At 39.1% G+C, this 21,612-nt stretch overlaps 1 protein-coding gene across 2 annotated transcripts in view; it reads left to right on the top strand.

The window, feature by feature from the left end:
• The first annotated feature begins 221 nt into the window (after positions 1 to 221).
• The window catches only part of LOC134474280 (zinc finger protein 709-like), a 60,866-nt gene continuing 39,475 nt past the window's right edge, over positions 222 to 21,612 (top strand). The window contains exon 1 of one of the 2 annotated variants that reach the window (XM_063241678.1): positions 222 to 9,188. In XM_063241678.1, the coding sequence (XP_063097748.1) occupies positions 9,186 to 9,188 (3 nt within the window). In that variant the 5' untranslated portion in view covers positions 222 to 9,185. Of the gene's footprint in view, positions 21,159 to 21,612 lie in introns of both variants that reach the window. The other variant, XM_063241679.1, reaches the window with a different exon arrangement.

The raw sequence follows: 21,612 nt of genomic DNA on the forward strand, positions 1-21,612 counted from the left end.
GCCATATTACTTAGTTTTTATTAGATAGTTGAACAGAACTATTTGAAGTCTCCCTGTTTGAATTCCCATTTATATGGTCCACTTTTGTATCTTGAACAATTATTTGAAAGAGGACAATAAAACACACAAAGTAGTGATTTATTACTGTTTATTCTTTAATTTGAATGTATGTACTATTTATGCCTGCTTTCTATTTTGTTTTGTCTTTCTTTAAATAAAAATAAATTTAAAAATATAAATAAATAAGCAAAGTCCCTTAGCAGTTAGATTGGTGGACCAAGCTCTGATTGATAAATAAGAAAGCAGCTGTCTGGTAACATTTTTAACCAGTTTTTATCCATTGATTAGAGACCTCAATGATCTCCAGATCACTATAGGAGACACCTCAAATAAATTTATGAAATTTATTCGTAAATGTTCACATTGGTCATTATCAAATGAAGTAATACATATTTTTGGTTTGATGATGCCTATATAAAGGTTTCACATGGTTATGACAGTTGATTTTAATCAACTATATGATGTATTGCATATATTCATAATTCTGGATGCGTAAGACTCCATGATTGTAAAATGGGGATTACTTATGGTAACAGATTTTTGTCTCATGTGCACACCTTTGCTGCTCACAAAGACTTGTGAGATTCACATTCAACTAAAGATCAATAAGTTTTTCAATAACACACAAAAAACTTCTTGTGTATTAGATAAGGGTGATTGACTAAAAGGGATATTTTATGTCAAACAAGAATTTAGATTATTACAAAAATCTCGTGATTGTCATGATGCAATACTATGTACGGTTCTGATTCTTGATATATTATGTAAAATATGCAACTGTTAATACTGTAGGTATTCAAATGCTAAAATGTCCATGGATAGAAGAAAATAGGATTCATTTAATGTTCTAATATGTTTCATGTTTAGATAAAATAGTAATATTACACTTACTGCCTCTAATATACTGTATTGTTATGAAAAACTTCTTTTGGATGTTTGAAAGCTAAGGTTTGGAAGCCAAAACTTAGAGAAACAGATGGGCTAAATGGATAGCCAATATTTTGGCCTCAGCCCTTCTAGGGTGGTGGAGACCCAGGATATAAAATAACCTCTGATTGCATCATCCTAAGATATTCAGTGAGTCCCTGGTTGTCTCATCAAGGAGATGATGAAACCACAGAGGAAAGTCACCTTCAATGCAAGGTGTGCCTAAGAAGAGTCACAGGAGAAAAATCTCCCAAGCTTTCACAGAGAGCATCGTGGTGAAGCAATGATTGTGACTCTTCTAAGTGGCTGACACTGACAGAAGAGCCATGAGGTGTTATGCATGGTTCTAAGATAACTCCTGAGAAGACCTAAGTGACCTTGATAGGAAGTTCTTTTGGCAACTCTTGGAGGTGGACTAAATGTCTTTTGCATAATGGATGTATATGAGTCCTGGGGGCCAGGGGTGGAATGTCATGGTTTATGCCTGTGTCCCCCAGGCCTCATGAGTTTGCATTGTGCATTTATGATGGTTCATTGTCTAGTGTTCGGATTGATGGTGTCAGTCCTAAACCCACATTGGGTGGAGCCAGGATGTAATTCAATGGCAGGAAGAAGGTGTATCTTGCTTTTTGCTGGTTCCTGTGTGCTTTTTGCAGCCTCCATGAACTGTGGCCCAGCCATACCTGCCTGCCTTGGAGCCAACGGAGTGTGAACCGAATCCTGCAAAAACTGTAAGAAATAAATCTTTCCTTTCTGAAATTGGGCTTCAGGTATTTTGTCTCAGCAACAATTAAAAAGTAATTAAGACAGAATTTGGTACCTAGGAGTGGGGTCTTTTGCTGTGACTATTCTTGACCATGTTTTTGAGAGGCTTTGTAAATGGCTTGTGGGCAGAGTTTGGAAAGGTTTGGACATGTCGCCTGGATGTGTAGAGCTGGAGCAGCTTAGACTGTTCTGTAGAGGGGATTCTGGTCAGAGCTCAGGAGACCAGAAGGCTGATAGAAGGCTGGATGATAAAAACCAGGCTTGGGAGTTTTTTGTTGGGAAGAAGGACTGCATTAGTTGTTGGACTCCACCTGATGTGTGTTATGGCTTGGCAGAAGGTTTGTCTGCATTTTGCTACTGCCCAGAGACTTTGCTGAGACTGAGACAAAGGGCAATGGACTGATTAATCTTGAAAAAGAAATTAAAAAGCAATCAAACCTTGAGGCTGTGGCATGGCTATTGTTGGGGTCTTTTAGCCAGATTTATGTTGCATATCAAAAGCAAAGAGATCAGCAGGATAGTGTACAATGCTGTGAGTTTGGCCAGAAGGAAAATTCCAGGAAGACTGTGCATTGCAAAGACAGAGTTGAGAGTTTGATTCCTGAGGAGAAACAGAGAGATAAGAAAGATGGCCCCAGGGCATCATAGGAAGGGGGTCCCCACCCTGTGCAGCCTCACTGCTAAAGTGAAAGAATTTGCTCAGAGGGAAAAGCTGCAGAGTGCCATGTTCTAGAATGGCAACAGAAGCCACTTGAGGTTCCAGAATGGTGGCCCCTTGGAGAAGCTTTTCCTCACAATCATGTAAACAGAGCCCTGCAATCCAGGCAACTAAACCCTATAGCCAAAAGACAGAAAAGCGTAGGTACTGCTCCAGTCAGCAGCAAACCTTGGTGGCATCCACAAGGTGCTGATTTTAGGTGCAAGGAAAATGCACAAATTCTGAGGCAAGATGGCTTCCACCTCAATTGCAAAGTGCCTGGGAGGCCAAAAGGTGTGCCCCTGAGAGGGCAGTTTGTGAAGACGTAAGGGTGAAACCAAAGGTGCGGTGGAGACTGCAGATGTTTGGAAAAGGCAAGAATGTGGTTGATTCAAGGGAAGCTGCAAAAAGAGAGCAGAGAAGATGTAAGAGAAAAGCTGCTGTAGTCAAAATTGCTGGAAATGCCATGGGGGTGGAATTACCCAAGCCTTTTGGAGTTTGCAACCAGATTGCTTCTGATGCTGAACATGGAATTCTAGGACTTAATGTTCACCCTGCTGGACTTCTTTTGTTTCCAGTACTTTATATTCCCATTCTTGTAACTTTTGGAATGGTAATGTTTACCTTGTGCCTTTGCATTTGGGAAATGTTTAACCTTGTTTGATTTGTACAGGGGTTACAGTTAAGAGTTTGCCTTAGATCTTGGAGGAGACTTGGGAATTGGACTGTTCAGGAATACTGAAACATAGGACGTTGTCAACTCTTGGAAGTGGACTAAACGCCTTTTGTATAATGGATATACATGAGTCCTGGGGGCCAGGGGTGGAATGTCATGGTTTATGCCTGTGTCCCCCAGGCTTTATGAGTTTGCATTATGCATTTGTGATGGTTCATTGTGTAGTATGTGGATTGATGGTGTCAGTGCTACACCCACATAGAGGTGGAGCCAGGATGTAATATAATGCAGGAATAAAGTGTGTCTTGGTTTTTGCTGGTTCCTGATTGCTGTTTGCAGCTGCCATGAAATGTGGCCCAGCCATGCACACCTGCCTTGGAGCCAACTGAGTGTGGACTGAAACCTCCAAAAAATGAAGAAATAAACCTTTCCTTTCTCAACTTGGGCTTCACGTATTTTGTCTCAGAAACAAGTAAAAAATAACTAAGACAGTAGTTAATGCAGGTCTCATGTTAGCTTGGCCTTGGACATCCTGAAGAAGAGTCTGGCCTCTGAAGATATAGTGTAATGTAAAAGCTTGGCTGAGGGGGGAGCTAGGATCACTAACATCCTCTGACAATTGCTGGCTATTCTGGTAAATAACTGCTGTTATGAACTGATGGACTATGATGAGTTTAAATTGGAGTTCTCCTCAATGCTTCCCCACCTTAAGCTGGCCACCCATCCTGGAAGTCAACAAAACAAAATAAGAGAGAGTTGTTGGAAAGGGTTGAAGATGAATACATGTGCAGGGCTGTGGTGTGGCCTGGGCATGATTGAATTGAGAATGAGGAGACACCGCAAGGAACAATATAGGCCACAGCTGAGGCCACCTAGAGACTTCCTGAATAATTTTTCTAATTAGAATCATCTGTTGGTCTGTGGGTTCCTTGACCCTCTCCCAGGGGCCTGCTCAGCTTTTTACCATTGTCCACTCACTTGCTTGCTTGTTCTGATTAAATATGGGCTGCCTAGTGACAGGTGGCTGGCTGGTTAGCAGAGTTATGAGTTCTGAAGAAGATTTCACTCTTCCTGTTGCCCTCAAGACAATGAGACTTTTCTCCTTCTTTTGGTCCTTTGCTGTGCACTTTTTTGGGGGCTAGGTATTTAGGCATAGGCTCCAATAAAAACTTACCTTCCAGATAGGATAACTGTAAGTTTCCTGAAAATTTTGTTGCATGTAAATTTTCTTTACCTGTAGATGGAAGTGTTATTATCAACAAATATATTGCTAACTTATCAACATATGCTACCTTTTTAACATATGGAGGGGTATTATAGTGATTTCTCAGAAGGGATGATTATACACCTCTTTACATGATTGTGAGTATTCTGCATAACTTTTCTAAGTCAGTTCTTATAAGTGAAATTGGTAGATAATAACGGAGGTCTCCATCAACTTGCTAAGTACTATGTAACATGAGTCTCGGTGTTTCTAGCAGTTCATTTGTTTTAACCATGAATTCCTGACCAGATGCCAGTTATGCCTGCTTGGCACAGAATGGACTGTACAGGAAATTAAGTGGTTTTGATCTCCAAAGAATTGCTGGAGTCAAACTGAAACAGGTAAATGCTAAAAAACTGTTAGGGTTTACATAGATTAAAAACTCAGTTACATAATTAGTTGAAGAATGAGGTGATGCATTTGGAAGATTATTCAGAACATACAGCTAGCTGAATTATATTAGATATTTATTTCTTTACTTTTATACCGGTACAAAATACCTGACTTATAGAATTTAATACAAATATATTCTTTATCTCATGGTTTCCATGAGGGTTGTTTGATTTTGACTGTTTCCAAAGCATAAATATCTTGGAAAAAAGTGAAAAGGAAAAAGTAAGTTTTTTATGAGATCAAGGAGCCAGAGAACAGTTTCAGAACCTGAGAGGAAGGATCCAGAGACCAGATTTGATTCATGGGTTCTAACACACATGACTGCAGTTTATACAGATAGAAGCAATCATAGTAATCTCCTACACATTTCTGAAGCCAAAAGGTGTTAACAAATGGATCACCAGGCTTTAGGGAATATATGACTTCTAGGAATATTAAAATCCTGAAGAGTGGGGGCTGGGGATTTAGCTCAGCGGCATAAGCACCTGCCTTGCAAGCAGGCGGTCGTGAGTTCGATCCCTGGTACCGAAAAAAATGAAAAAGACAAAAAAAAAAAAATCCTGAAGAGTGTTATACTGAGATGCTAAAAATTAAAATAATTGATTAAAAGATAATTAACAAAAATAGTTACTTAAAAAGATAGTTATTAATAATATTATCATTCTACTGAGCTCATTGCCCTAGTAACCAAGCACCAAACACATAGGTATAAATTAACTGACCGCATCATTCTGCGTCATCCCCCGCCACCTTAGTGACCTGTGTGCTATGTCAAATTTTGTTCCCCTTGTAAGAGACAAATGATGCTGTGCCAACCACTGTTCCCTTTATGAGAGACAAATGTTCCTGGAATTGGCAGACCAAGGGCTATGAATTGGCCAACCACCCACTGCGAAATGCCTCTGTCCTCAAGCAAAGGGGAACAAAGGCCCACCTTATTTCTGTTTCTCATCACTATGTACTTACTGATCAATGAGCTAATCATAAATTAACTATAAAAATCAGTCAAAACTCTAACTCAGTTGCACAGCTTTGCAAATTCCATTTGCACTGTGTCGCTGGGCCAGCTAAAATAAAAGTGCTTGTTTTAAAAAACGTGTCTTGCCCCATTCGTCATCTTGGGGTCTTGCCCCGTTTTTTCATCATGAGGACATGTTTTTTTTTTAAGTAGAGTACAACAAAGAGCTGAGTGCCAATTAGTGACAAGGGAACTATACGGCAAGGGGAACTTAGAGTGTGAAGCCCTTGGGTCTCCCTGCCTCACCAGAAGGAAATGTTTAATTGGAGCAGGTTCCATTTCAGCAATAATTGTCACCCCCATGCTTGGCAATATGATCACTTTCAGAATTCAGCATCTTTATGAGCCTGAATGAGTAGCAAGCTTGTCTTGGAGTACTGATGCTTGCTTTTATTTCATCCTTACTCTGTTTCAGACCATTACTATCAGTTAAATGTAATGTCTTCACTATACATGGTAACTGTGCTCCTTTTGTGTTCACATACTGGGTTTCTTGGTGGAAAATTAATAGAAATGAGTGAAAATCATGAAAATGAAGTCTGCTGCCTCTAACAGAAACTTCCAACTCTCTGTCCTGTTGTGTCCTGCCCTGGCCTGTTCTCAGAATATTTTCTGACATCAGTGGATTTTTATTCCTGGAGGATTGAACGTGAATCCTGAAAACATTTGCAGCCCATTATGGAAAGAGTCCACTGATCTTTGAAAGAAAGCAGGGTAGCCAAGAAATGGCAGGGATAAATAAGAAATTTAGAGAAGACCTAACACCATCACTTCTCAAAATTTAATGAAATCAAATGGGAAATTGTACTTCTCAGTTCATTCCTGGAAGTAAGCATTACCCTGATACCAAAACCAGAGAACAATCCAAATAAGAAAGAGAATTACAGACCATTCTGCCTAGTGAACATTGAAGCAAAAATCCCCAATAAGATACTGGCAAACAGACTGCAGAGTATCATCAAGAGGATTTTACCTCATGATCAAGTGGCATTATTCCCTGGGATGCAGCTGTGGTTCAACATACATAAATCCATACATATCATACACCGTATTGACAAATCCAAAAGCAAAAGTCATTTGATCACTTCAATAGATGCAGAAAAAGATTTTGACAAAGTCCATCACCTATTCATAATAAAAAACCTACAAAAATTGGGGAGATGATCTTCATCTCAATCTGATAAAAGCCTTTTATTACAAACCAACAGTCAACCTCATACTAAGGGGACAAACACTGAAAGCTTTCACTCTAAAATCAGGAACAAAACAAGTGGAGACAACTGTCTCCACTCTTATTCAATATAGTCCTGGAAACTAGCTGGAGCAATTAGACAAGTAGAAAGAAATAAAAGGAATAAAGATAGGAAAGGAAAAGCTTAAAATATCATTATTTGCAGAAGCCATGATAGTCTCTGTAGAAGACCCTAAAAATTCCACCAAAAGACTTCTAGGTTAAGAAGCAAATTCAGTAATATAGCTGGTTACAAAGGTAACACTCAACAATCAATAGACTTCATAAACAAGAATAAAAAACTCATGGAAAGAGAAATCAAGGAAACAATAACTTTTACAATAGCATCCAACCAAATGAAATACTTAGGAATCAATCTAACAAAGCATGTAAATGATTTCTACACTGTAAACTACAGTACTCTCAAAATGGAGATTGAAGAAGATATTCGAAAATGAAGAGCTATCCCATAGTCTTGGGTAGGGAAATTCAATTTAGTGAAAATGACCATACTTCCAAAGCTATTGTACAGATTTAGTGCAATCCCAATCAAAACCCCGTAGCATATCTCAAAGAATTACACAAAAGAAATCCTAAAATTCATCTGGAACCAGAAGAGACCTAGAGTAGCAAAGGTGATCCTGGGCAACAAAGGAAAGATAGGGTTCATCAAAATCCCTGACTTGAAATTATACTATAAAGGTATTGTGATTAAAAAAAAAAGATGTGGTAATGACAAAAAACAAAACAAACAAAAACCAGATGAAAAGATCAAAGGAACAAATTAGAAGATGGAGAAACAACCCCAGACCACTAAACCATCTTATCTTTGACAAAGGTGCCAAACAGAGTCATTGGAAGAAAAGCAGCCTCTTTAATAAATGGTGCTGGAAAAACTGGCTCTATACTTTCTGAATATTATCTTTCAAAGTGTATTAAGCTAAGATCAGAATAGATCAAAGATCTTATATTAAAACAGAAACATTAAATCTGCTGCAAGATAGAGTAAGTAAAACTCTTGAAGACATTCATGTAAGCAAAGTGTTTATGAAGAAAACTTCGATTTTTGAACAGCAAAAATTGAAGAGAATTAAGACAGAACCTCACCCTACTGAAAAACTTTTTAACAGCAAGAGAATTCACTAACAGAGTGAAAAGACAACCCACAACGTGGGAGAAAATGTTTGCCAACTGTTCCTCAGACAAAGTATTACTATTGAGAGCACGAAAAACTAAAAAATTTCAGTCTTCCCAGATTTAAAGACCCAATCCAAAAATGTGCATCTGAGGTGAAATACACAGTTCTCAGATGAAGAAATAGAAACAGCAAATAAATATGTGATATAATGTTCTGCATCACTCAACATTTAACAATTGCAAATTAAATAACACTGATATGTCACCTTGCCCCAGAAAAAATGCCTACTGTCAAGAAATCAAGCAATAACAAATGCTGGAGAGGTTGTGGGGGAAAAAGGAACCCTTCTCCATTGTTGGTGGTAAAGCAACCACTGTGGAAATCCGTGTGGAGATTCCACACAAACTAGGTCTACAATTCCCACTCAACTCAGCTATTCTCCTTCTGGGTATCTACTCAAAAGAATAAAAATTATCATACCACAGTGATATATATGCACCCACGTTTATAGCAGCAGTTTGTGGTAGCCAGATCTTGGATGGAATGCAGGACCTCTAGCTTGCCAGGCAGGTGCTTAAGCTAAATCGCTGGACCACGTTTTTTAGTTTTTAACTTTCAAAGAAAATGGGTTTGGGAGAAAAACCAAGGACTGAGGTAAAGACTTTCAGTGCAAATACCCATCAGACGTGCTGAGGTCAACATTCCAGAAAACAGCCAGCTCCAGAAGCCTCCACCAGCTTTCATTGGGGATCCACAGTTACAGGGTGTTTTATTTTCTGTAATTATTCTTGGTGGGGAAGGCAGGCAGGAGAGCAGGAGCCAATCAGTGATGAAGAGGCTGGCTGAAGAACTGTCCAATCAGGCGGGCCAAGGTAGGCGGTATCTTCCGGTGTCATGGCGTCAATTCCAAGGCCAGGGCACAAAAGGGAGCAGTAAATGTTTGCTAGACCACTATTTTTTGCTTCTATTCGCTGTGGACTGCTTAGAAAGAACCTGGGAGACCTCCAAATTACGCAATGGTGATGTTATGGGATGGGAGCAGTGAAATGGGGTGGAATCGGGTTGAGACCAGTTAGAAGTGGTGAAAAGGGGCTGGGGGTTTAGCTCAGCTGCATAAGCGCCTGCCTTGAAAGCAGGCAGTCATGAGTTCGATCCCCTGTACCGATAAAAAGGAAAAAGACCAAATAAATAAATAAATAAAATAAATGAAGAAAGAAAGAAAGAAAAAGAAAAGGAAAAAAAAAAAAACAAGTGGTGAGAAGCAGCTGTGCTGTCTAGAGCCTGGGTGCTTAGCCTCAGACCCTGAGGTCCACTAGTGCTAGCAGTGTGTCATCCTCTGTCCCTTTTACCTCTCGCTGGCGCCAGGACAGTTCTGGGTCCCTAGAATGCTGTCATCACTGTGATACCACCAGGCCACAATGCCATTTTTGAAATCGACTGCTGCCCTTGCTCCTCCAACAGTCTGGGCCCAGGACGGGGCATGAGGAGACCCTGATTGCGATGTGTTTTCAAGCTGGGTGCAGCTGTAATAAGCCAGGTCTCTGCTCTCATTCCTGTCAGCAACAGATATGAAAGCCAGAAGTTTATAAATGTCTGTGCTGCAGGACCTGATAGCCACAACTGCTCTCCTTAAACTTATGCATTTATGTATTTTGTGATCGCCTAAATTTATACTATGTTCTCATATTTCCATGCTCATGAAAGGTGGAGGCAAAGGTTCTGAGAATTCAAAGACGTGTAGTGATGTGCCTCAGTGGAGGAAGGCTTCCCAAACACCGGATGAACTGCTGTGTATTATACAGAACAATGCAAAGAATTTCTGAACATACTTTATGTGACACATGTGCTCATAGACGATGTTTGGGAGAACAGCCATAGAGGTTTAAATTTTGAGAAAAATGAAGCAGATACAAAAGTGTCATCAAGGGCAGGGTAAAGTGTGCTTGCTAAGACAAATTCCAGAAAAGGCTGCCTGTTAAATTCTCACTGAAAAATGCCTAAATGTAGTCATTTGCATGAACATATACAAGTGATATCCTTCTGAATGTAAAGCAATGTGGGTGTCATCTCTGAATTAAGAGGTGATTTAATAGCTTGGTTGATCATATACATTTTTGAAATATGGAAATGCTCTGCAGTGGACTTTACTAAGTGGTGTAAAGGAGATGCCATAAATTGAAATTGTGCAGGGATATCAATAGTTTAGTCATGAAGGGTTTTCTGCTTAGGGTGGATCAGATGAGAGTGGAAAGGATGTGGAAGTGACTGTCAGGACGCAGAGTGCCAATAGCAGGACATACAACAGAGAGGGTCTTCCCTGAAAGTCAGGTAGTTCTAGGGTAAGCATGAAGTTAAAGTTGGTTTATGATTTCTTCCTTGAGGTGAAAAACACTAGCTCTGGTAAGAATCAGTATTCTACATCCTTGTCAACACATGAATTCTTTGTTCTTCACTTGAGATCTAATTTTGATTATCTCTAATTATGACCCAGTGTCATGAAGGCAAAATTTGAATTTTTTTGTAACAGGGATTGAACTCATGATCTCAAGCTTGCTAGGTAGGTGTTCATGCTGCTGAGCTAAATACCCCGCTCTGAAAGTGTTTTCTGCATACTATGTATGATATTAACATTGTTCCTCAGAAATGTTGAATATTGTGGAATTTTTCTATATTGTATGGATATAATTTTTAAAGCAAACCAAAGGTGTCGTATGCAGTCACTTTTCAAGTTTCACATTGTCTGTGGGGTGTCTCAGTCAGGGTTTCTCTATTTGAGACAGCTCTGTAACTTAGGCTAGCCCCAAACTCAAGGAAGTTCTCCTGCATCAGCCTCCCAAGATATATTTCTTATATCTGAATGGAGAGTGATCACTTGTTGACACTGAGCTATAATTTGAAACTTGTACCTGATTTCATTGTTTATACATTTTTAACATACATCAGTTTTCCATGAACTTTTGAGTTATTATTTATGTATCATATTTGATGTTATTTATGCTTTGTTCTATGAAACCAAATTTAAATATCAAGATACTGCTTAAGTATATTAAGAACAAAGGACTCAGTGGCCTAAATGAGATTTGAAGAGATATTACTCTTAGTACATCAAAGTGATTCATGAGATATTTGTCTGCCTCTGTGCTTTATGGATGCTGGTCCTGCAGGCTCTCACTATGAGCTCTGCCTTGGAGGCAGTGCACAGGGACTCTTGTGGTGACTCACCATAAGAATCAGTGCAAGAGAGGGAAAAAAAAAGAAAAGAAAAAGAGCTCTAAGGGATATAACAGCAAGTGTGTTTAGGGGTGTTAAATAGCTGACTATATCAATGTTTTTGGATCATTAAACACAGCTGTTTGCAGTCTCCCTGTTTGAATGTCCACCTTGTATTCTTTGATACTGTGATTTGAGCAACTATTTTCAAGATGATAATATGTAATCTACTAACAGGTGATTTCTTACTGTTATTTTTTTTTTTGTAGTTCTGTATTAGGTGTACCCTTACACCGCTTTGTTTTGTTTTGTGTTTTTCTCTTTTTCCTCTTAAAAAAAAAAGAATCAGTGCTCCTATTTGGCTGGTACGTTAGCTGTGAGTTGCAATATAGCATCAAATTTGCCATCTCAAAAATGTATATATACAAAAATTAATCCCCAAGATGTGGAATAAAATTTGAAGAAATCACTCTCCATTCAGCTGTTTTGTTTGCTTTTATTTGTATATTTTAGTTTTGTTTTATTGAGACAAGTTTTCTCTATGTATATCAGCTAGATTTGAACCATTTATGGAGCACAAAATTGCCCTAACCTCAAAGCAGCATTCCTGTCTGAACCTCTTGAGTGCTGGGATTATAGATCTGTGTGTTTTTACCATAGAAAATATTGAGGCTTGTAACTTAGCTGTGTTGTAGGTTGGCTTAATAGATGCCATCTTGAGCTTTGCATTTAACTAGTGCCCTGTATTTCACTCAGAAAAATGGAAAATCACTCAGGGTATAAGTCCCAGGAGAAAAGCAAAATGAGCTGTACCCAAAGAAAAAAAATAACCTGCTCAACAAAAGAAGCAGAATACAGTAGTCATGCAAAAATTGTTATAAGATTCTAGCTAAATGATTTCCAACTATCTTTTGGTGATTCTATCTTTTAAAACATCTCTAACTTTCCAGTTCAGAGCCTCTTTCTTGTGTAGATCCTGAAATGGGGGTGGGGGTTCTGTACACAAGTGGTGCTGAGAGCAGCTAATGAAATTTCACATTTCTCAATTGGGTTGCTTGGCTTCCTATATTATTGTTCACAAAATCAGCTGAAGCTGCAGAAACCTTACTGACAAAAGCAAACCTCAGGATTAAATAACAGTGCCCCTGAAATGAAAGAATAGTAGTGAAAAGGAGAAGAGAAAAAAGACAAACACCATGTGCTATAATGCCCACCTCTTTTCCCCAGCAATGAAGAAACTGAAACAGGAGAATGGCCATATATTCAAAGACAGCCTAACCTACACAGTGAGTGCAAGGCTTCCCAGAACTCCAAAGTGAGACTATGTCTTTAAATCAAAAACTAAAATGAAAAAAAAAGCAACCAAGTAGACAGAAAAATTATTAAAAACAAACAATAATAGAGCTGAGTGAAATTTGAGTTATGTAAAATGGGAATTATTGAATGATGTTGCAGAGGAAAGAAGTCCATGTAGTGGCATCCAGGAGGGAGGGACTAACAGAGACTTAGGAATGGCACGTATTGTGCTACAGGATAACAGTGACCTCCTTCCTCCAAAAGATTTGCAGTTCACTAGACTGAGGACTTCTAAAAGCTCATGGAAATGTTAAACTCAGGGCAAACAAGCAGCCTGAAATTCTGGCTTTGGAATATGGCCTTTAGCAGAAATTTCATATTTAAACTGAAATAAGAGAAATATAATCCTGCCCTGTTTGATATCAAATGCAGCAAGTTTAATGGCTCACAACATTGAGAAATGAAGTCTTAAACCAAAAGAAGTTCAAAAATTTTCTTAGAAACAAAGAAAGAAGAATAGCCCTGAATTTTCAGGAGTGGTCTTCGGGTTTTTGGCCCAGACCTATTCTCAGGGGTCATTTATACAGGAAAGTCACAATGTGGGTACAGTGTGGGTCTCAGACTACAATCAACCTATAAGCTTATAGCTGCTTAACTAATAATATTCAACAGGGTAACAAGTCAGCCAGAAAAGGTATGTGGAAAGAGCCAAGGCATTTTGTGGGAACAATAGTCCAGTTGTTCTGGTCATTGAGTATGGTAATTGATGCCCATCTGAACTTCCTGGAGGAGGTGGTGGTAACTGTAGTACATTTCAAACTGTTGTTTTTCTCTTCAGGACCATGTAGACCTGGTCACTTCATCTTCACCTTCAGGTCTGTCTTTCTTCAGCTGTGCCGGTAGCAGTGATTGTTGTATTTAGTTTTTTGCATTAACTATTTGAGGTTCCAGTTCCTCTCTCATTGTATATCAATTTCTCTCTACATTGATATCCTTTGCTAAAATCACAGTTCTATTTGAATGAATAAAGTGAAATATTCATTAATACAGGCCAGGGATTTATCTTAGGAGGCAGAACACCTGCCTGGAATGTGCTAGGTTGTAGCTTTGATACTTGGTACCTAAAAAAAAAAGTAATTTAAACTGCAAGGAAAGAAAATAATTTCATTTGTGAAAATTAAGATTTACAAAATTTATAACTAAATATGTCAATGGCAAATTAAACATTGTTAATAGTCATATTTAGTATCTAAAGTAGTTGGGTCTGGAGATTGAACTCAAGAATACAAGGAGCTTCCTGGAGAGCACAAGGTCAAGAGTTCAATCCCTCATACAGAAAAAAAAAAATCACAATTGTCAACGATGCAGTGCTATAAGCACATTTATTGAAACTGATACTTGGTATTTAATAGGCTCAGTATTTCTTTTGTGACCTATGAAATACCTGCAGATAACATGGGTATTACAGTGAATGATATACTGTCCCTTATAGGATTGCTATTTTCTGAGTTGGTTTTATTTTTTGTTTTCCCACATACTTGAAAGTTGAAAATGTTGGCTGGTGCTAGGTAGAAAAACTGTGATAATCGTTTTTTCAATTTAATGATATATATCCGTATATTCATTAAGAACATTTTATTTGCTACAGTTAGTCCAAGTCAAATTGATAAACAATTCTTAAATTTACAGGCAGCTGAGTTAGTTAGAAATAGAGGCAACCATACCATGATATAGTGGAATGAAATTCCTGACCTTCCATGTGTGGTATGAGTTTGGGTTCTCTAAAGTGAAAGAATGAATTTTAGGAACAACAGAAATTAAGAGCACAATATACTTCTTGAGAGAAAGAAAGCCACCTGAGAGAGAGAAGGGGTCCTGAGCGGGATGCCAAACACTGTCTTTCTAGGGAACTTTGTAGAGTAAAATCATGTGGTAAGCTGAGTTTAAGGTGGGGAAAAATCGGAACTCACAATGCAGATGGGCATAAGATGGGACAGAGCTATGGTAGCCAATAAGATTATAAGTTCATGTAAAAGTTGATTAAATTGGGAACAAAGGGGAAGGGAGTCACATAGGAAGCAGGCATTCTTAGGCAGCAGTGACTTTTCCCTTAGGGTTATGGGAGGGTGACACCTGAGTTCATCAGGATGATAGGAGATATTTAAAATGTCAGTCCTTAGAATAAGCATACTTTTCTTTGAATGGTGAGTCCTGACCTCCTCAGAGTGCTAAGGCACTATTTAGAATATCAGTCTTTAGGATATGGATGAATTTGCTTATCATTTGTCTTGAGACTTGGCGCATAGCATGACGTGTCAGTCTTCCCCATAGTTGCATGGTATCTGGTCTCCTGCATGGACTCCTTGGAGGACCTAGCCCTGCCTTATGGCAATACTATTTAAATAACTCAGGTGCCTGTAACAGTACTGTTTGGATAATTGATTACAGATGTCTTGTGCTCTGGGTGAATGATCTGGGGATTACAGTGTGCAATGTATATCCAAGTGTTACCCCCGATTGACATGTTTTGAAATTTAATTTTAGTTGATGTGTTCTTTTTTCATTGAAATAAAATGGATTTGAAAATTAAAAGACCGAGGTAAAGCTCTTCAGTACAAACACTCCTCTGGTCGAGCTGAGTTCACCACTGTAGAAGAATGGCAGCTCCAGAAGTCCCAGCACTACAGTCTATCTTTTGAGATCCTCTCTTGCAAGGAGGGGTTCCTTTCCCTGTTGATTCTTGACTCAGAAGGAGAGCAGTAGAGCAGGAGTCAATCATTGATGAAGGGGCTGGCTATATGAAGTGTCCAATTTTCAGGCTATTGCTGGCTGTGACTTTTGTCTCTTCCAGTGTCTCAGCATGATTTACCTTTTCTGAGTAGGATACTGGTAGCCAAATGCTTGCTGCATCTCATTTAGTACTTTTGATGTCCTGTGGCCTGATTAGCAAAGAACCTGAGAGATCCTGGAGCCATGGAATGGCGAGGTTGTGGATGGGAGGCCAGAGATAGGGTGGATTGGGTGAAACCAGTTACAAGTATTTAGAAGTAATTCCAGTGTCTGGAGCCTCAGGTATTTAGTTAGCTTCAGCTCCTGAGGTCCTCCAGCATTGTCCATGGGTCATTCACTGTCCCTTTTGCCTCTTGCTGTTGGCAAGGGTGATTTGGGGTCCCCAGAACCCTGGCTTCACTATGACAGCAGCAGACTCAAGTATCATCTTTGAAATTCACTGCTGGCCTGGTAACCCCACAATCTTAGGCATTGGAAGGAGTTTAAGAAGACCCTGAGTATGATACTTTTTGTAGCTTGTAGAGCAGTAATGAGCTAGGTCTCTGCTCTCTTTCCTCAGAGTCACAGATCTGGAATGTCCAAAGTTTATTAATGACTGTAATGCAGGGCCTCATAGCCACAATGGCTCAACTTAAACTTGGGCTTTTTTGTATTTGTAGCGATCTCCTCAATTTATAGTATGTTCTCATATTTCCATCCTCATGACAGGTAGTGGCAAAGGTCCTGAGAATTCAGAGATGTGTAGTAGTGTGCCTCAGTGGAAAAAGGCTTCCCAAACAACTCATGAACTCCTGTGTATTATACAGATCAGTGCAAAATAATTTCTGAACATACTTAATTATTTAGGTGGCGCCCTTACTCACAGACTAGGTTTGTGAGAACAGCCATAGAGTTTTGAAGTCTGAGAAAAATGAAGCAAATGTGAAAGTGTTATCAAGGACGGGGTAAAAATTTGTGAAGGACAAATTCCTGAAAGGGCTACCTGTTAAATTCTCATCAAAAAATGCTGAAATTTAGGCATTTGCATGGACATATACACGTGATATCCTTCTGAGTGGAAAGGAATAGGTGTGTGATCTCTGAATTAAGAGCTGATTTAGTGGCTTGGTTGTTCATAGACAGTTTAAATATGGAAATGCTCTGCAATGGAATTTACTAAGTGGTGTAAAGGAGAAGCTCTAAACAGAAATTTTGCAGTGATATCAATAGTTAGGCATTAAGGGTTTCCTGCAGAGGATGGATCAGAGGAGCGTGGAAAGGATGTACAAGTGACTGACGGAACGCAGGAAGCCAATAGCAGGACATACAACAAAGAGGGTCTTCACTGAAATTCAGGTAGTTCTTAGAGTAAGTGTGAAGTTAAAGTTGGGTTCTGATTGCTTCCTTGATGTGATCAAAACCAGCTCTGGCAAAAATGGGGAGGTGACATCATCACCCCGTACTGATGAAGGACACATGTGCATCATTCCTGGGGAACTTGTCTCCTAGCTGCTGCTGTCACTTCCTTTCCTCCCATGCCAATCAGACCATGGGCTTTGTGTCCCTGATGAGTAGTTTCCCTTTCCTAGAGGGGATGGTGCTGAGCCTTTTCAGTTGTAATACTCTTTGGTTGGTTTCCTTGAAGCAGTGTTTCCATGCTGGGCTCTCTCTGTGCTGCCACCACCCACTATTATGTGGCTGAAGCAAGGACATGCACCTGTCACCCATCTTGTGATGGCCATTTTTTATGTTTTTGGGTCAGACTTCAAAAGGAAGCTGCCACACTCATTCTTACACAAGCATTTGAGTGGATACCAACATTTATTTCAAAGAAAATGCATCATATTGCTGGTGTATGGATAACTTAGAAATTCTTGCTGTATTTTTGGAAGCAGATATTTAAAGCAGAGTTATGTGGTTCCTTTTTTATTTATTTTTGTGTTATTAGGCTATACTATATTGTGCTCTGTTATGTTATGTTGTATGTTAGTGAGGATTTTGAAAGTTCTTCAGGGTGTTTTCAATACTTTCTGATTTGGTTTTGTATAACCAACCTAATGAACTTTGAGAATATCAAAAACTTTGAGGAGTTTTGTTTTGGACAAAATTTAAAGAGGAAAACACAATCAGGGATGTTGTTGCACACCTGTTATTCCAGGACTCTGAAGGCCGAGGCAGAAAGTTTGTGATGAGTTTTTGGTCATCCTGGGCCACAACGGAAGATCAAGGCCAGACTGAACTGCATAGCAAACCCTGTCTGAAGAAAAAAAGAAAGAAGAAAGCGAGCAAAAAAAAAAAAATGATAAAAATGAAAAGTCAAAAATAGACTTTCTAGTGAGAAATCTTTGTGAGGTTCTTTTGTGTGTGTACTTTAGTCAGCACACCTAGCATAAGGTTTACCATAATGGAGAAATTGATGTGCTCCATCTTGCTTTGTTTTTTGTTTTTTGGCCTGTTTTTTTTTCAAACTTTTTTCTTTTTCTCTTCAAAGAAAAAGTAAAAAAACTGTGGAAGTAATGGAAACTAAAATGCGCGATTGTTAGTGTAAAAAAGAGAGGAAGGAAAGTGATCTCCAGGATACAACTGCAACTTTATTTAGCTGTGTAGGAAAGAGAACCATATTGCTGACTTTGTCTTGGATCATTGAACAGAACTGACTGCAATCTCACTGTATTAATCTCCACTTTGTATGCTTTAATTTTGTAATCTGGACAGCTGTTTGTAACTTGACAATGTGTGATCTATTAACTGGTGAACTCTTACTGTATGTTTTTTTCTCTTGAAATTCTGTGTTGCTTCTAGCCTTTTACTGTCTTGCTTCATTTATTTTTGTCTTTCTCTTCAAATAAAAAAAAACTTACTGGCTGAGCAAGGAATGGTGAAAATGCCTGTAATGCCTGTACTCAAGTGGCTGAGGCAGCAGGGTTCCTGGAGTTCCAGACAAGCCTGCAACATATTCTGAGTTCAGCTCAGGCTCCAATGACACAGCAAGACCCTGAATATAAAATGAAAATGAAAAAATAGGGAAGAAAAGAAAGGAAAGAAGAAACAAAATTCCTAGTGATTTTGTCACTTGGTGTGCATCTGGGCAAGCTGTTTTAGTCTGTGGTCCTTTTCTTCCAGTGTAAAACCCTTTTAACTACTGTTACTTTATAATACCTGGAAACTAGTATTTTGATGCCTCTACTTTTAATGTTCTTTCTATGGCTATAGGAAGACTCTTTGTACTTCCTTGTGAATTTCAATTTTTTTAATGTTTCTAGGAAAATGGCACTGATACTTTGACAGGAATGGCACTGAAACACCTGGTTGCTCTGGGTAGCATGTACATTATAACATGAATTCTTCCCATCACTCATCACAGTATGGCTTTTCTTCTGTTAGTGCTCTTCTACTTATTGCATTCCAAGAAGATGTGAGTTTGCTTCAATTTCCCTAATCATTAGTTATTTTTGATTATTTGTGAATTGAATTGTGTTCTTTGTATTTGACGCTACAATTTGTTTGTAGTAGGTAGTAATAAATTGATTAGAGCATGTTGCTCATGTGTCCTGCAATTTAAGTGATTTGTGAATTAGTTCTATAAGGTTGTCAATGTAGTTTAAATTTCTTATATACACAATGCTGCACCCTCAGGAGAACTGTAACAACAATTAATTCTTCCTTTCTGATTTGGAAGGCTTTGCTTTCTCTTTCTGGATTAAATTCTATGGCCAGGACTTCGAGTACTGTATGGTGAAAAGAGTTGCAAGCCTTGTCTCCTTTCTGACCCTAGAAGCTAAGCTTGCAGCTTGTCAGCACCTGAGCACCATGACAAGGATGGAGCTTGTCATGCTGTGCTGAGGTCCATTCCTCCTACTGATAGTCTATGAATGATTTATATCATGAAAAAATGGTGAACTTTTGAGGTTCTCAAAGCTGTCTTTCCAAATCTCTTCAGGGGTTAGCTGTACCTTATGCTGTGAAAGTGTGAAGCAACACTTACTAGTTTGTGCACGAGAGGGAATATTCTTGCACCACTGAGATTGAGCCCAGTGTTGATTGTGTTGGTTAATTTTGAATATGATGGTGAGTTAATGTGGCAAACATTTAGCTGAATACTTTTGTGTATGTTCGTTAGGAATATTAGCCAACAGAGCATTTTCATTTATTTTATTTTTAACACATTATTATCTGGCTTCATTCTCAGGATGACTTGTCACTTAAAAGAAGTTGGTGGTGGTTTTTTCTTCAACTTGATGGGAGAATTGAAAAACAATCAGTATTCATTCTTTACCACATCCTGGATAAAATTCACCAGTGCACTTATTGTATCCTAGCTTTGTTGTTGTTATTAAGCAGCTGTGATGTTTACCCATTGCCTGTGCTCCTTATTGCTCTGTTCATCAGACTGTTTCCTTCTGATGCGTGTAGTTTGGGGACATCAATGGACACCACATATCCTTTAAGGGTCACATCTCATTTTATTTATGGATGTTACCATTTACTTTTGTATATTCAAACTATCTCCATAATATATAATTTTGTGAGTAACTCCTTTCAGTTACTCAGTTTTTAATGCACACTCTTGCAGGGTTTGGTTACTGCTGGAGGAAAGTGGGGCTGGTGAGGGCCTGGTCTCTTATTTAAGGCTTTGTACCCTGACCAGCCTGCAGTGCCTCCATCACCTCGCCTGCACCCTGTAAACACCTGTCCTGTTCCATAGCTATGGTGAGTCCACATGTGGCAGTTCAGATCTGCATCTGGGTGGAAAATACTCAGTCAATTTGAGCTCTGTAACAGACTGACCTTCTCATGCAGAGCTCCCCTGAGTGAGACAGGGGGCCTTAGGCATGTAGGAAGGAGCTCTAGAACCATTTCAGCTTTTTCCTTTCCAGTGTGGAATGTGTGACGCTTTCCTTAGAACTCACTGATGGATGAGGCAGCCTGGACTGGGCCTTTTTTAGCCATGGTTCCTGCTAGGTGCCATGGTGTCCTGCACCTCTGCCTGGACCATCTCTCTGACTTTAGATCTCCACGTAGATCTGAGCAGACTCAGTCTTCCTATACCAGGCTCTAGCTCTATGCTGAGGCTTCAGGTGAAATATCTGTGATCCTCAAATTCATCTTATATACATTTAACCTGGAAATTCCACTTTAAGGTTCATTTTAAAAAATGAGTTTGATAGACACCATATTCTCTTCTTAATCAGTTAAGGTGTGGACAGTTAGGAACCATGAATGTTCCACAGCACAGTTGCTGAGTTTTTTATAAATGGCAGCCACTGAAAATGCTGAAAGTAGGCCATGTCCCTGATCTTTCCTGAGATTGAAGAGAGCTCGTGTCCTGGTTCTCTCTCCACCCAGCAGTGAAGAGACACAGGCCTGCACATCAAGTGAGGACAGGAGAGAGGAGCTGGTCAGTGGCAGACCTCTCATCCTGGGAGGGATGCCTGTGTGGTTTTTCCATTTTATTTTCCACTGCATTATTTATAGTGTTTCATTCTATATTACTTCTCTCCTGTTCAATTCACTTAAGAATAAATAGTTGGTATTTTCTTGAATAGGTGAGTGGAAATGGATGACTTAATACTCTTTTATATGTAATGTAGGATACGAATATAGATGAACATTGCATGGATCAGAGGAGCGTGGAAAGGATGTGCAAGTGACTGACAGAATGCAGGAAGCCAATAGCAGGACATGCAACAGAGAGGGTCTTCACTGAAATTCAGGTAGTTCTTAGAGTAAGTGTGAAGTTAAAGTTGGGTTCTGATTGCTTCCTTGATGTGATCAACACCAGCTCTGGCAAAAATCAGTGTTTCACATCCTTGTCAACCCATGCATTTTCTATTCCACACTTGAGATCTAATTTTGATTATCTCTAATTATGCCCCAGTGTTATGAAGGTAAAATGTGGATTTTTTTTGTACCAAGAATCGAACTCCTGACCTATGCTTTCCAGGCAGGTGTTCATGCCACTGAGCTAAATACCCAACTATGCAAGTGTTTTCTTTGTTGTATGGCAGATATCCACATTGTTTCTCAGAAAGTGTTGAATATTTTTGGAATTTTTGCATATTGTATGGGTATAATTTTTAAAAACAAATCGAAGGTGTCTTACGCAGTCTCTTTTCAAGTTTCACTTTGTCTGTGGGGTGTCACAGTCAGGGTTTCTCTATGTTAGAC

This window comes from Cavia porcellus, unplaced genomic scaffold, assembly GCF_034190915.1.
Source record: "Cavia porcellus strain 051 isolate PalLab524CR breed Dunkin Hartley unplaced genomic scaffold, mCavPor4.1 scaffold_32, whole genome shotgun sequence".
Classification (NCBI taxonomy): domain Eukaryota; kingdom Metazoa; phylum Chordata; class Mammalia; order Rodentia; family Caviidae; genus Cavia; species Cavia porcellus.